The following is a 17,139-nucleotide window of genomic DNA, read 5'->3' as shown; positions in this document are numbered from 1 at the left end:
TTAATACAGAGAGAATGGTGGGGTTTCTCAAATTGAGGCCTAGGGGTGGGGTTATCATAAAAAAATTAGAACTCCAGTGAAATTTGAATCTCAGGTAGGTAAAAAAATTGTTTGCTATATGTATGGCCTAAATATTGCATGGAACATAATCATAGTAAAAACTATTTTTGCTCCTCTGAATTTGAAATTTAATTCAGCATCCTGCATTTTTGTCTGCTGAATCATGCAACTCTATATCCAAAACAACCCAGCATCTTATAGCAAGAAATACAACTGTCTACATGACACTTTTCCTCATCTTAGTACTGTAAGCCACTCACACCCAAATCTCTCAATCATATTCCTTTATAATTAAGACTTATGTGAACTGTCATTTATGGTAAGGTCATCTCCAGTTCTGTAAACCAACAAATAGGTTCTAAATGTTTCAGCACCAACAGGGTCCCATGCAACAGCAAGAACTCTCCATGGTGCTATATGTTCGCTCATCCAAGAATTTAAAGCACCGGTAAAAAGATAGTACTTTCTAGCCATTTCTCACTATTATAAAATTCATTCTCATTGCCTTAGGTCAAGGTTTCTAAACTTCAGCAGTACTGACACTGTGCTGGGTTATTCTTTGTTTTGGGAAGCTACCCTGTGCATCATACCATGTGTGGCAGCATCTCTGTCTTCCATCCACAAGATGAAAGTATCACTTCCCCACGCCCTCACCCAGATGTGAAAATCAAAAATGTTTCCAGACATTGCCAAATGTTCCCATCAGGAGAGGGGTAGGGAATGCATTATTCTCTATACTGCCTTGCTTCCTTGATTCTGATAGATTGCAATGTATCTTCTATTGAATTCAATTTAAGACTAAGGTGCAATTTAGATATTGTGTTTTCTTGTCTCCCAAATTACACTATTATATGGATTAAACAATTGTATTATTTTGGGGCAATGTGGTGTCCAAAATCTTCTTCCTTATAATATCTTCCTTTTCTTTTTCTTTTTGCCTTTGTGACTCTGTGTTGTTTTTTCCACGCTCTGAAATATTTAGATTAAGTTGCTTTTATTATATTTCTCTAGAACGTTCATTTTATTCCTTTAAAAATTCAATTTCATGTAAATACCTACCTCCCTTCCTCAGCTCTTCTAAAAATTTGCAGAAGCAAAGAGTTATATATTCCTGAATACTCCCTGGGCTCTTTTATTCTCTGATTCCCAGGAAACAGTTGTTGAAGACACTGCTATCAGAGACATCAGCTAGGATAAGCCGTCTACACAAGGCTCTGTAGGAAAGGGGTACTTTCTGTTCCCCAGATATCCAGATGCATATCTTCTGTGATTTGAAATGCCCCCCAAATTAATTTCCCAAGGAAAAACGGAAAAAATTGAAGGTGTCTTCTAGATACTTTACATGTAAAAGAATATCCACGTTTTCTCAGACCTGAGAACAAACCTTTTGGTGAAAAACGCAGCCCCCACTCTGCCTCTGGAGAGCTTGTCTGAGGGAGATGCTAAGACTTTTATTTCTACTACAACTCCCAGTGGCATCAAGACCTAGGAAACATTAGTTGCCTTAATCCCCAGGAGACTCAAAACAAGTCATTAAAATTAAAGACTCTTTTCTGATGTAATTTGGGTTTCATAGAAACTGAAGGAAACAATCACAGCTTTAGCAACATTTTTATGAAGGTTAACTTAAAAGTTGAAATATCATCTCCTTATGTTCCAAGATTATTTCCATCATGTCCATTTTTTTTTTTTGTAAAATGACAAAGTACAGCAGGAGTTTTCTTTTTTATTTACTCAACAATTATTTCTTATATATCTACCATGCCCCTGGTCTTTGCCAATCTTAACTGTTCTTTCTATTACACTAACTGCACAAGAGATGCAGAGAGATTCTTCCTTCAGGTCTCTCATCTACTTAGTTAATTGCTGCCGAGGATATTAGATGCAGATCATATCTTCATGTATAGAGAGGACAGGACTGCAAACGTTTGGAATTTGTTTCTCAGTGTCCCCATAAGAAATTATGTCTAGCTACAACCAATATACTAAGGTATCTGATGCTGTTGCAAACATCCCACATATCCTGCAAACAAATATAATAATAGTAATGATAATACCAGTAATATCTGCTGTTCATCTCCTCTTTGGCTCTGATTTATCATATAAATTTCATTAAGCCATCCAAACTCTTAAATCTCTTCAAATCTCACACTTCCATGAAATTCTTGATTATCTTCTTCATCACCATTGATATTTCTTTAGGTCATTTTATTATTTAACACTTGTACTGTTCAATAGCCTCTAAATTTGTCCTTATGCCTATAAATTTATCCTCTTATATATGCCTGTCACACTACCACTAAAATAACTCTTTACAAATAAATATACTTGTATTTGTATATTTGTTTAAATCTTCATAAAATATCTCTTGAATGCCTATACTGGGGAGTTTTTGCAGGGCTGATATAATAAAAGAGAAAGTGGACCATGTGAATATATCACTTATTCCAAAATATATACATAAATTATGTGTAAACTAAACTAAACAAATGAAAGTTACAATTACATCGTCAAAAGTTATAAAATAATTCTGCTCATGTTTTTAAATGTAATTTTCAAAACCTAAAAGTAAAATCATTATTAACTGCAGCAATTTGGATAATTAACGTGCAATCCAGTTGTCATGTAAAACATGCAAATCTCACCAAACCTCATGAGTTGTGCAAATTAAAGTCTAGCAAAATAAAATAACTTGTTATATCAGCCCTACAATAGGATTACTCTCCAGTGTGTAAATCTCAGTGATTTGCAATTACTTATATGTGCATATCTAAGTTCCTAAAATTGACATCCAAATCTTTCTGTAATAGACTTATTCCTCTTTATTTTTCTATACAAATTTTAGTGTCCATAAACATGATTATCAATATCAATGTATCATATGTCCTGTTTTACATATTTGCATATTTCATGAACTGGTGCTACAGACCCTGGTGGACTGAACAAAGGAGGACAAATGCGAGAATAAAGACAAAGACAAAAGAGTATGTTTGGAAGAAGGGGTCAGGGAGCTCCTTGCTTCTAGTGAACAAGGGCCTTGAGCTTCTAGAGCCCTTTGTATTTATTGAGTAAAGGAGATAGGGAGAAGGGGGTGGTTGCCAGTCGGCTGTGTGATTTAGTGCTGTCCTGCATGACTGCTTTCCATGAACAGTAGGCTCCAGATGTTCTAGTAGATAACCTCAAGGAGCATGGTGCCAGGGAGTGACTGCCCTCAGCATACCTTCTGGTGGCAGGCATAGATGTGAGTTTGCCCACATCCTGCATTCATGATAAACAGTTTGCTGTTTGATCATATAGCCTCCAATGGAATGCTGAGTTGGTCATGACCCTCAGGCTTTCAGCTCCCAACAAACTAGTCCACTGCTAAATTGTCATTTATTTTATCCATATGGCAAAACATTGCTGAGTTGTGAAAACTTCCTTGAGACATTTTCTGACTCCTCCTGACCAAGTTCAGTATTTTTGGGCACTCACAATTTCTGTGAACAGCATGTATTTTATTGTTGCTCAGGCCACAGTGTGATGTAGCTATCTGCTTATACATTTGCATGGCTTTCTCTCTAACTGGAGTGTGGATTCCTGGAGATAACAAATTAATCATCTTTCACCTCTGTATCCTCCTCAGATATTTCTATGTCTACTCAATCATGTATGTATATAAATATAAGTATATATAAAGAGAACCCTTAGCTTTATTTTCTTCATCTGGAATATTTGCTCTCTGATACTCTTCATGTTAGGAGTAAGGATATGTCCACTGTTAAAGACCATATGTTAGTTGCTATAGCCAGAAATAAATCACTGGTATTATGTTATAGCCCCCTGATTTTCACTCTGTACTATTAGGACCTACCTTAGGCCTTACCTTATGATATGATCTTCCCACCTTAGGTATGAAGATCTAATAGTCGTGAATTGAAAAGTCTTGACTGTAACAAAACAATTCCATTTATAATGTATGCTAATATGAATTCCATTGTTGTTCTTTTTCCCAACAGAATTCTAGCAAAGATCATTTGCATTTGAATCTATACCATATTTAATCTATTCTAAGTCATTTCTTTTTTCTTTTTTTAAATTTTTTATTTCCATACATTTTGGGGGAACAGGTGGTATTCGGTTATATGAGTAAGTTCTTTACTGATGATTTGTGAGATTTTGGTGCACCCATCACCCAAGCAGCATATGCCAAACTCAATTTGTAGCCTTTTATCCTTCACTCCCTTCCCACCCTTGCCCCCTGAGTCCCCAAAGTCCATTGTATCATTCTTATGCCTTTGCATCCTCATAGCGTAGGTCCCACTTATGAGTGAGAACATAAAATGTTTGATTTTTCCATTCCTGAGTTACTTCACTTAGAATAATAATCTCCAATCCCTTCCGGGTTACTGTGAATGTCATTAATGCATTCCTTTTTATGGCAGAGTCGTATTCCATCATATATATATCATACATATATACATAAAATATAAATATATATCACAATTTCTTTATCCACTCATTGATTAATGGAAATAAACCCAAATAGTTACAGCCAACTGATCTTTGACAAAGCAAACAAAAACATAAAATGGGGAAAGGGCACCCTATTCAACAAATGGTGCTGGGAAAACTGGCAAGCCACATATAGAAGAATGAAACTGGATTCTTATCTCTCACCTTGTAAAAAGTCAACTCAAGATGGATCAAGACTTAAAAATCTAAGACCAGATACTATAAAAATTCTAGAAGATAACATATATGTCATTTTATCTATGATAAAATCTCTGTGACTGGATACATTTTACAGCTAATAGTAAAGAAATCACCGTGTTGTAGTTTAATTAACAAAGTTTATTTCTTGTGGAAATGTCTAATGATGGTAAATCTTACAGTGTGTGAACTATGAAATGGTAATGGCCATAGAGAAGAAGGAAGCATATTGAGAAATATTTCAGAGACAGCATTTCTGTGTCTTGGAAAATGTGTAATCATCTATATAATTAGGATAATTATAGCTATGTGGAGGCCTAATTTAAAAGTAATTAGAATCTATTGCCGTCTATTAAAATAAATGCTATTGATGAAATTGTGGCCAAAGAGTTTAGATAGGCTTGCCTTAAATCATAGATAGTGATATAGGCAAAATCTGCTATAGAATGGGTAGTGTTATCTGTCTGTTGGTTTCTCTTATGTCTTCCCTACCTAAATATTAATATTACTCCTTAATTATCTAATATTAAAAACAAAGAAACAAACTTCTTTTCAAAGTCAATATTTATGTTTTTAACATTAGAAACATAAAATGTGTTTTGCTGTAGACCAAAAATATCCAGAACTAGCTCTAATTCTCACATTTTCAAAGATGGTTCTGCTTAGATTGCCTATAATAATAGTAAAAAAAGTGGTTCCAAAAGAATGAAAGTTGGTAGATCAGAACAAATTTTAGAATATGGGTTAGTTTACCCCTGCAATTTGTTTCTAGTATTCTTAAGAAGGCTGCTTATTCACAATGTTTAATTGATTTTTAAATTTTAGCATCACTTTTGCTTGTTATTGACTTTTCTGTTGAAGAGATTTTCAGTCTGCAATGAATAACTGCTTGTATGGTTGATTCCTTGGAGTGTGGATGTTGAAAAATGTGAGCTGTTATGCCAACACATTTGTAAGGAACTCTGTAATTTGTTCCATTAAAAGTGGTGTGTAAAAATGCCCTCCCCCCACCGATAATTACTGTACACAACTAGAGACATAATATAGTTCTTTCTACGTATTAATATGACAGTTACTAATAGAAAATAGGTGTTATATGTTACTGTCTTACAAAGTGTTAATGAGTATATCAGATAAAATGTTGTATTTTGAAAATTAAATTGAATTATAAAACAATATGGCCATACTCTTTATTACAGAAGTTGAGGTATAGACTGTGAAATATTACTCAGGGCCTGGCTGAAATGCTTAATATTCTTAGCATTTCACTGCTAAAAATATAATTTATTGAGGAACGTATATATGTTAATGGAATATTAAATACCTATAGGGAAAAAAAGCACTCTCAATAAATGATGTTGCGAACATTGCTATATCCAGCAATGGAAGCTGGATATTTAATTTGTAAGCATCCATTCCTTGAACAAACATGTACAAAGCAAATAAAAACCAATAAATTTAAGACATCAAATAACATAAAGTTGAGACAAATATAAAATGGATATATTTTAGGATATATTTATGATTTATTTTTACTGCATTTATTCTTTTTTTATTGTACTTCAAGTTTTAGGGTACATGTGCACAATGTGCAGGTTTGTTACATATGTATCCATGTGCCATGTTGGTGTGCTGCACTCATTAACTCGTCATTTAGCATTAGGTATATCTCCTAATGCTATCTCTCCCCCTTCCCCCAATCCACAACAGTCCCCAGAGTGTGATGTTCCCCTTCCTGTGTCCCTGTGTTCTCATTGTTCATTTCCCACTTATGAGTGAGAACATGAGGTGTTTGGTTTATTGTCCTTGCGATAGTTTACTGAGAATGATGATTTCCAGTTTCATCCATGTCACTGAAAAGGACATGAACTCATCATTTTTTATGGCTGCATAGTATTCCATGGTGTATATGTGCCACATTTCCTTAATCCAGTCTATCATTGTTGGATGTTTGCATTGGTTCCAAGTCTTTGCTCTTGTGAATAGTGCCACAATAAACATACCTGTGCATGTGTCTTTATAATAGCATGATTTATAGTCTTTTGGGCATGTAGCCAGTAATGGGATGGCTGTGTCAAATGGTATTTCTAGTTCTAGATCCCTGAGGAATCACCACACTGACTTCCACAATGGTTGAACTAGTTGACAGTCCCACCAACAGTGTAAAAGTGTTCCTATTTCTCCACATCCTCTCCAGCACCTGTTGTTTCCTGACTTTTGAATGATGGCCATTCTAACTGGTGTGAGATGATATCTCATTGTGGTTTTGATTTGCATTTCTCTGATGGCCAGTGATGATGAGCATTTTTGCATGTGTTTTTTGGCTGCATAAATGTCTTCTTTTGAGAAGTGTCTCTTCATGTCCTTTGCCCACTTTTTGATGGGGTTGTTTGTTTTTTTCTTGTAAATTTTTTTGAGTTCATTGTAGATTCTGGATATTAGCCCTTTGTCAGATGAGTAGGTTGCAAAAATTTTCTCCCATTTTGTAGGTTGCCTGTTCACTCTGATGGTAGTTTCTTTTGCTGTGCGGAAGCTCTTTAGTTTAATTAGATCCCATTTGTCAATTGTGGCTTTTGTTGCCATTGCTTTTGGTGTTTTAGACATGAAGTCCTTGCCCATGCCTATGTCCTGAATGGTAATGCCTAGGTTTTCTTCTAGGGTTTTTATGGTTTTAGGTCTAACATGTAAGTCTTTAATCCATCTTGAATTAATTTTTGTATAAGGTTTAAGGAAGGGATCCAGTTTCAGCTTTATACATATGGCTAGCCAGTTTTCCCAGCACCATTTATTAAATAGGGAATCCTTTCCCCATTGCTTGTTTTTGTCAGGTTTGTCAAAGATCAGATAGCTGTAGATATGCAGCATTATTTCTGAGGGCTGTGTTCTGTTCCATTGATCTATATCTCTGTTTTGGTACCAGTACCATGCTGTTTCAGTTACTGTAGCCTTGTAGTATAGTTTGAAGTCATGTAGCATCATGCCTCCAGCTTTGTTCTTTTGGCTTAGGATTGACTTGGTGATGCAGGCTCTTTTTTGATTCCATACGAACTTTCAAGTAGTTTTTTCCAATTGTGTGAAGAAAGTCATTGGTAGCTTGATGGGGATGGCATTGAATCTATAAATTACCTTGGGTAGTATGGCCATTTTCACGATATTGATTCTTCCAACCCATGAGCATGGAATGCTCTTCCATTTGTTTGTATCCTCTTTCATTTCACTGAGCAGTGGTTTATAGTTCTCCTTGAAGAGGTCCTTCACATCCCTTGTAAGTTGGATTCCTAGGTATTTTATTCTCTTTGAAGCAATTGTGAATGGGAGTTCACTCATGATTTGGCTCTCTGTTTGTCTGTGATTGGTGTACAAGAATGCTTGTGATTTTTGTACATTGATTTTGTATCCTGAGACTTTGCTGAAGTTGCTAATCAGCTTAAGGAGATTTTGGGCTGAGATGATGGGGTTTTCTAGATACAGAATCATGTCATCTGCAAACAGGGACAATTTGACTTCCTCTTTTCCTAACTGAAAACCCTTTATTTCCTTCTCCTGCCTGATTGCCCTGGCCAGAACTTCCAACGCGATGTTGAATAGAAGTGGTGAGAGAGGGCATCCCTGTCTTGTGCCAGTTTTCAAAGGGAATGCTTCCAGTTTTTGCCCATTCAATATCATATTGGCTGTGGGTTTGTCATAGATAGCTCTTATTATTTTGAGATACATCCCATCAATACCTAATTTATTGAGAGTTTTTGGCATGAAGCGTTGTTGAATTTTGTCAAAGGCCTTTTCTGCATCTATTGAGATAATCATGTGGTTTTTGTCTTTGGTTCTGTTTATATGCTGGATTACATTTATTGATTTGCATATGTTGAACCAGCCTTGCATCCCAGGGATGAAGCCCACTTGATTATGGTGAATAAGCTTTTTGATGGGCTACTGGATTCTGTTTGCCAGTATTTTATTGAGGATTTTTGCATCATTGTTCATCAAGGGTATTGGTCTAAAATTCTCTTTTTTGGTTGTGTCTCTGCCAGGCTTTTGTATCAGGATGATGCTGGCCTCCTAAAATGTGTTAGGGAGGGTTCCCTCTTTTTCTAATGATTGGAATAGTTTCAGAAGGAATGGTACCATTTCCTCCTTGTACCCAGGTAGGATTTGTCTGTGAATCCATCAGGTCGTGGACTCTTTTCAATTGGTAAGCTATTGGTTATTGCCACAATTTCAGAGCCTGTTATTGGTCTATTCAGAGATTCAACTTCTTCGTGGTGTAGTCTTGGGAGGGTATATTTGTCGAGGAATTTATCCATTCCTTCTAGGTTTTCTAGTTTATTTGGGTAGCAGTGTTTGTAGTATTCTCTGATGGTAGTTTGTATTTCTGTGGGATCAGTGGTGATATCCGCTTTTTCATTTTTTATTGCGTCTATTTGATTCTTCTCTCTTTTCTTCTTTATTAATCTTGCTAGCGGTCTATCAATTTTGTTGATCTTTTCAAAAAACCAGCTCCTGGATTTATTAATTTTTTGAAGGGTTTTTTTGTGTCTCTATTTCCTTCAATTCTGCTCTGATTTTAGTTATTTCTTGCCTTCTGCTAGCTTTTGAATGTGTTTGCTCTTGCTTTTCTAGTTCTTTTAATTGTGATGTTAAGGTGTCAATTTTGGATCTTTCCTGCTTTCTCTTGTGGGCATTTAGTGCTATAAATTTCCCTCTACACACTGCATTGGATGTGTCCCAGAGATTCTGGTATGTTGTGTCTTTGCTCTCATTGGTTTCAAAGAACATCTTTATTTCTGCCTTCATTTCGTTATGTACCCAGTAGTCATTCAGGAGCAGGTTGTTCAGTTTCCATGTAGTTGAGTGGTTTTGAGTGAGTTTCTTAATCCTGAGTTCTAGTTTGATTGCACTGTGGTCTGAGAGACAGTTTATTATAATTTCTGTTCTTTTACATTTGCTGAGGAGAGCTTTACTTCCAAGTATGTGGTCAATTTTGGAATAGATGTGCTGTGGTGCTGAAAAAAATATATTTTCTGTTGATTTGGGGTGGAGAGTTCTGTAGATGTCTATTAGGTCCACTTGGTGCAGAGCTGAGTTCAATTCCTGGGTATCCTTGTTAACTTTCTGTCTCATTGATCTGTCTAATGTTGACAGTGGGGTGTTAAAGTCTCCCATTATTATTTTGTGGGAGTCTAAGTCTCTTTGTAGGTCACTCAGGATTTACTTTATGAATCTGGGTGCTCCTGTATTGGGTGCATATATATTTAGGATAGTTAGCTCTTCTTGTTGAATTGATCCCTTTACCATTATGTAATGGCCTTCTTTGTCTCTTTTGATCTTTGTTGGTTTAAAGTCTGTTTTATCAGAGACTAGGATTGCAACCCCTGCCTTTTTTTGTTTTCCATTTGCTTGGTAGATCTTCCTGCATCCTTTTATTTTGAGCTTATGTGTGTCTCTGCACATGAGATGGGTTTCCTGAATACAGCACACTGATGGGTATTGACTCTTTATCCAATTTTCCAGTCTGTGTCTTTTAATTGGAGTACTTAGTCCATTTACATTTAAAGTTAATATTGTTATGTGTGAATTTGATCCTGTCATTATGATGTTAATTGGTTATTTTGCTCGTTAGTTGATGCAGTTTCTTCCTAGCCTCGATGGTCTTTACAATTTGGCATTATTTTGCAGTGGCTGGTACTGGTTTTTCCTTTCCATGTTTAGTGCTCCCTTCAGGAGCTCTTTTAGGGCAGGCCTGGTGGTGACAAAATCTCTCAGCATTTGCTTGTCTGTAAAGTATTTTATATCTCCTTCACTTATGAAGCTTAGTTTGGCTGGATATGAAATTCTGGGTTGAAAATTCTTTTCTTTAAGAATGTTGAATATTGGCCCCCAGTCTCTTTTGGCTTGTAGAGTTTCTGCTGAGAGATCAGCTGTTAGTCTGATGGGCTTCCCTTTGTGGGGAACCCGACCTTTCTCACTGGCTGCCCTTAACATTTTTTCCTTCATTTCAACTTTGGTGAATCTGACAATTATGTGTCTTGGAGTTGCTCTTCTCGAGGAGTATCTTTGTGGCGTTCTCTGTATTTCCTGAATCTGAATGTTGGCCCACCTTGCTAGATTGGGGAAGTTCTCCTGGATAATATCTTGCAGAGTGTTTTCCAACTTGGTTCTTTCACCCCGTCACTTTCAGGTACACCAATGAGACGTAGATTTGGTCTTTTCACATAGTCCCATATTTCTTGGAGGCTTTGTTCGTTTCTTTTTATTCTTTTTTCTCTTAACTTCCCTTCTTGCTTCATTTCATTCCTTTTATCTTCCATCGCTGATACCCTTTCTTCCAGTTGATCGCATCGGCTCCTGAGGCTTCTGTATTCTTCATGTAGTTCTCGAGCCTTGGCTTTCAGCTCCATCAGCTCCTTTTAGCACTTCTCTCCATTGGTTATTCTAGTTATCCATTCGTCTAATTTTTTTTCGAAGTTTTTGACTTCTTTGCCTTTGGCTTGAATTTCCTCCTGTAGCTCAGAGTAGTTTGATCGTCTGAAGCCTTCTTCTCTCAACTTGTCAAAGTCATTCTCCATCCAGCTTTGTTCTATTGCTGGTGAGGAACTGTGTTCCTTTGGAGGAGGAGAGGCGTTCTGCTTTTTAGAGTTTCCAGTTCTTCTGCTCTATTTTTTCCCCATCTGTGTGGTTTTATCTACTTTTGGTCTTTGATGATGGTGATGTACAGAGGGGTTCCGGTGTGGATGTCCTTTCTGTTTGTTAGTTTTCCTTATAACAGACAGGACCCTTAGCTGCAGGTCTGTTGGAGTTTGCTAGAGGTCCACTCCAGACCCTGTTTGCCTGGGTGTCAGGAGCGGTGGCTGCAGAATAGCAGATTTTCATGGACCACGAATGCTGCTGCCTGATCGTTCCTCTGGAAGTTTTGTCTCAGAAGGAGTACCCAGCTGTGTGAGGTGTCAGTCTGCCCCTACTGGGGGGTGCCTCCCAGTTAGGCTGCTCAGGGGTCAGGGACCCACTTGAGGAGGCAGTCTGCCTGTTCTCAGATCCCCACCTGCGTGCTGGGAGAACCACTACTCTCTTCAAAGCTGTCAGAGAGGGACATTTAAGTCTGCAGAAGTTACTGCTGACTTTTTGTTTGTCTGTGCCCTGCCCCCAGAGGTGGAGCCTATAGAGGCAGGCACGCCTTCTTGAGCTCTGGTGGGCTCCACCTAGTTGGAGCTTCCTGGCTGCTTTGTTTACCTAATCAAGCCTGGGCAATGGCAGGCGCCCCTCCCCCAGCCTCACTGCTGCCTTGCAGTTTAATCTCAGACTGCTGTGCTAGCAATCAGTGAGACGGTGGGCATAGGACCCTCCGAGCCAGATGCGGGATATAATCTCCTGGTGTGCCATTTTTTAAGCCCGTCAGAAAAGTCCAGTATTAGGGTGGGAGTGACCCGATTTTCCAGGTGCCATCTGTCACCCCTTTCTTTGACTAAGAAAGGGCACTCCCTGACCCTTTGTGCTTCCCGAGTGAGGCAATGCCTCATCCTGCTTCGGCTCGTGCATGGTGTGCTGCACCCACTGTCCTGCGCCCACTGTCTGGCACTCCCTAGTGAGATGAACCTGGTATCTCAGATGGAAATGCAGAAATCACCTGTCTTCTGCATCGCTCAAGCTGGGAGCTGTAGACCGGAGCTGTTCCTATTTGGCCATCTTGGCCCACCCCCTACTGCATTTATGCTTAAGTTGCCCATGATTTGAGTGTAAAAACCTGAAAATGTAAACTATTTATTAAAAAGTTTTCTTGCTATATAAAATTAAATTACATGAACAAATTATGATTTTTTTGGAAATTTTATCCTTAGAAGCTAATAATTTTAAAATCTGGAATATCTTATAAATCATTATGGAAAACATTAACACACAGTGAAAATAAGAGAAAATGACTGAACAGAAACTTCACAGAAAATAGTTGAAAGTATCATTGATGCTTTCATTTTAAAAATCCCTCCCTTTCTTTATCTTCTTTCTCTAATTTTCAGACTGAAACAGAAATAAATCTACTATCTTATATAACTTAGCATTTGGATATTTTCCAAAGCTGTATTATGTACAAAATACATTATTAAAGAGACAACGTTTCTTTACACAATTTTCTGGGTGACTTATTCACTTTGAATATATCATTTCACTGGATACAAAACATGGAATAGAGAAGTGAACTTAAATGCCAGATCTACCACCTGTGGTTCATTCATTTACACCCCTTCCCTCATTCTGAATTACCCTTTCCATTCTATCAGGCCACCAAGGTCACCAATTGCTAAGAAAGCTTACTATTGGTAACTGGCATTTCCTTTGAAACAAGCCGCCCAGTAGAGTCTCATCTTAGTTACCATTATGAAAAATAGCCAAGAAAAATATAGGCCTTCTTACTATACAGAAATTGTGGGAAAAATTATTAGATTCAACATGTGATTTGGCACCATGGAAATTTGTTCCCTAGATCTTAAAGAGTGACCACTGCCTTCTGTTGCATTTGTTTTACCAATTTTACCAAGAATCAATTGCATTTATTATTAATATAAGTAGAGCACAACTAAGAATCTTGATTTTTACTGAAGTGCTCAGATACAGAAAGATGTACACACTCTAGGTAATAGGAGAAGAGGGTTTTCTTTGTACTCTGTGCATTGTACACCGCAAGTCCCTCAGAAGCTGTGTTTGTTGAACCTAGTCTCATTTTCACGTCCACTCTCCTAGTCATTACGCTGTGCTCTTGCTGCTGGGGCTTGCAAACTGCATTCCCCAGATGTCCTATCTAGCTGCCTTCCTTTTAGATCCACCAGAGGAAGCAAGGGAGTAAGGGGAGGAGGGGGAGAAGGGAAGATGAGAAGGAAATGGAAAAGAGAGAAGAAGAAAATCTCTTCTTGATTTTCCAGTTTCTCTTAGTGTGAATCTAGCCACAATGGATACTTGGTCTTTTCCAGATTTCCGTGATAACCTCTTCAGAGGCAAGAGCAGCCATCTAGCACAGCCTTCTTTGGACCATGTCTGAGAGTGCCACAGGACACTGGAAATCTGCTGAGTCCTAACCCAGCCTCAGAGGCCCTGACACACTAAGCATTATGTCTCTTCCTCAAGGGATTAACACTGGCTGACTGAGCTGCTTCCACAAAGCTCTGAGGTTCTGGGGACAATGTTTGTTCCCTATTGCCCTCCAATATCAAGAGCAATAGCTACTTCCTAAAGTCAACAATCTTTAAATAATAGAGCATCTCCTGAGTGTTCTTTTGAGCCTCTAATCGCTAACATTTCATGAATTAGATCCTGCAGAGCATTTGTTTCCCTAAGTAGACCATGACTGCTAGAACACTCGTGACAATGTGGACCAACTCACAGTTCTTGAAGGCTCTCAAAATGCTCTAAATCTGCATAGTAATCCCGATATGCTTACCATAAATTCACCAATATCTACTCATCCATGCATTTCATAAAAATAAAAGATTTTTTAAAAACTTCTCATATGCCACTGATGATGAAATAGATAAAAAGTTAAATAATCCCCAAGCTTCAATGACTTCATTTAGATACACGCTGAGTCTCTTCCTGATGTCAGTAAGTACACATAAGTTATAAATTTTAATCTCAATAAAATTCCATGAGGTTAAAAATACTATCCAATGTTAAAACAAAGGAAATTGAGGACCGATTAAGGTAAATTACTTGACAAATTAAAAAGCCAGGGTCAAAACACCAATCTCAGTTTTGAAAAACTCTAACCTGTTGCTTTTCTAATATTATTACAGACACAAAGAGAGAAGTTTAATTTAAACAAGTAACTAAAATGAGGAAATTGACATAAGTCATAATGGAGTCACAAATAAAGCATTAATGGTGCATAGAATTCAACAGGGAATTAAGAAATGTGGTTTAGGTACATATGGAAAGAATAAAATAAAAGAAAGTTAAGCAAAAAAAAAAAAAACACACATGCAGAGAACGTGAACAGAGGTTAAAAGTCATAAGTGTCAGTAAGCATCTCTTCATCAATAGATTTTAGGGTTAGTATGAAGATAAGCAGTAAAGATAAAGTGAGAGAAGAGGGTTAATTCAGAAATGCTGTGATTCATAATAATGGTTCTAAATTATTACCTGTACATATTTATATTATATATATGCATGTGTGTGCATGTATGTGTGTTTGTATAACGTAGGTAGAGAGAGAGACAACTAATAATTATGTTCCAGGGATTATTCTAAGCTCCTTTTATGTGATTCCAGCTTCTTTAATGCAATTTCCCTAGAGTCCGCTGAAATTATTATTTTTGTCATCTATCAAACGACATAGTACCCAAAATTTCAATGACATTGGACACTGCAAGAGCAGAAACAAAATAATGAAGAATAAAACAAGAAAAAAAAATCAAACAGTGACAAATACATATATATGCATAGATATATGGAATTCTCATTCTGTACACACTTTGACGATGGTATAATCGTCATTATAAATAATGGAAATTTTATTTGTAAAAGAATCATAGTTTCCATAACAGATACTGAAATAAATGTAACTCCTCTGAGTTATTCACTAGATTTGTGAAGGTTTTACAGAAAACTAAATGTTTGTATCTTAAAAATGGTGTGGCTCATATCCATTTAAAATATCACAAATTTATTTTTATAAAAGTTGGCTGCAAATTTTGAAATATGTTCAATCCTGTTACTTTAAATTTAAGAGAAACAAAGATAAGTGAATCAAAAAAGGCTCCCTCATAACTACTGAGCTCCTTCTTCTCTCTACTCCAACACTGCATCCCTCCTATGAACCTTCACTTGCCACAACTTGGGGATCCTGAATTCTGCGAATAAAATCTTCCCTAGGAGGGAATTTTGGAGCCCATCACTTTCCTGAGAGCTTTGTTCACATCCTTATTTCTCAGGCTGTAGATCAGGGGATTCAGCATGGGAATCACAATTGTGTAGAACACGGTGGCCACTTTGTCAACATCTCCTCTGTTGCCTGAACTCAGCCTGCAATAAACAGAGAGGATTGTTCCATGGAAGACAGTGATGGCTGTGAGGTGGGAGGCACAGGTGGAGAAAGCTTTGTGCCTGCTCTCTGCAGAGCGCATCTTCAGGATGGTGGTGAGAATTAGCAGGTAGGAGGTGAGGATGATCACGATGGTAACGCTGTCATTGAAAGTGGCCACCAGGAACAGCAGTGCCTCATTCACAGCGACATCAGAGCAAGCAAGACTTAGGAGAGGGGGTAGATCACAGAAGAAGTGGTTAATCACATTAGATCTATAGAAGAGGATCCTAAGAGCTAAGCACAAGTGAATCAGAGAACACACAGTCCCACAGAAGTAGCAGCAAGAAGTCTGCTCCACATGCAGCTTCTGAGACATGGTGACCATGTACAGCAGGGGGTTACAGATGGCCACAAAGTGGTCATAGGCCATCATGGCCAGCAGGAAGACCTCAGTGACTCCACATGTGCAAAACAAGTAGAATTGCACCATGCACCCCAGGAAGGAGATGTCTTTGTCCTTGTTGAAGATATTAGCCAACATCTTTGGCACAATTATTGAGGAGTGGCAGAAATCTACAAAGGACAAGTGGTTGAGGAAAAAGTACATGGGGGTGTGGAGTCAAGAGCTGACCTGAATCAGTGCAATCATGCCCAGGTTGGCTAACAACGTGACTCCATAGATGAGAAGGAACAGCAGGAAGAGGGAGACTCTCAACTCAGGGACATCTGATAGTCCGAGGAGAATGAACTCAGCCACAGTGGTGCAGTTTTCCTTGCCCATGTCTCCAATTTATGCAGGATTAAAGGAGAAAAAAACCTAAAACTTATTCTCCATTATATAGTCTAAATTTTAGTTTTGGCTGTATCCTGTAAAAAGATATCAGAAGTAGGATAGCTAATTTTATCAGCAAAGAACAGAAATTTTGGGAAATTTGAAAAAGTTCAGCATCGTATAATACAAATGCATAAAACATGCAGTTTAATTCAAAGATCAAACAAAAACATTGGCATTTAAAAAACTTATAGAGTTCTTTTAATTAATCTTTCACAATTGAGAGATTGGCACAGAATCATTAGGAAAGAGGTAAAGTTGTTTAGTTTGCCTTATTATTATATCAAAACAAATCCCATTTTCCTAGCTGACTCCAAATATTGAGATCCTAGAAAATAATGTTTAGAATACATGGTGCCCCTCTCTGAATTTTCCACTACAGTGATGGGGAGATATAATTAATTAACATGTTAATTCACAAGTGTTTATATTTTATTGATATATTTTAGATGAAGAAGCTCATTTTATAGCGTGTATTATCTTTTTTTCTATAAAATTAGCCTGGTGATTTGGTTAATTACAATCTTCAATGTTGGCCATGGTTCAAGGAATT

The 17,139-nt window shown here is 37.4% G+C and overlaps 1 protein-coding gene across 1 annotated transcript; it reads right to left on the bottom strand.

Annotated features, from left to right (window-relative positions):
* Positions 1 to 15,599: 15,599 nt before the first annotated feature.
* Positions 15,600 to 16,535, bottom strand: LOC100598282 (olfactory receptor 5L2-like). Its single transcript, XM_012509238.1, is given in 1 exon segment — positions 15,600 to 16,535. A coding segment is annotated over 1 exon segment (936 nt).
* Positions 16,536 to 17,139: the final 604 nt, after the last annotated feature.

This window comes from Nomascus leucogenys, chromosome 4 (assembly GCF_006542625.1).
Source record: "Nomascus leucogenys isolate Asia chromosome 4, Asia_NLE_v1, whole genome shotgun sequence".
Taxonomy (NCBI): domain Eukaryota; kingdom Metazoa; phylum Chordata; class Mammalia; order Primates; family Hylobatidae; genus Nomascus; species Nomascus leucogenys.
The sequence above is the reverse complement of the archived record's forward strand: the minus strand, read 5'-3'. Positions and strand labels throughout refer to the sequence as shown.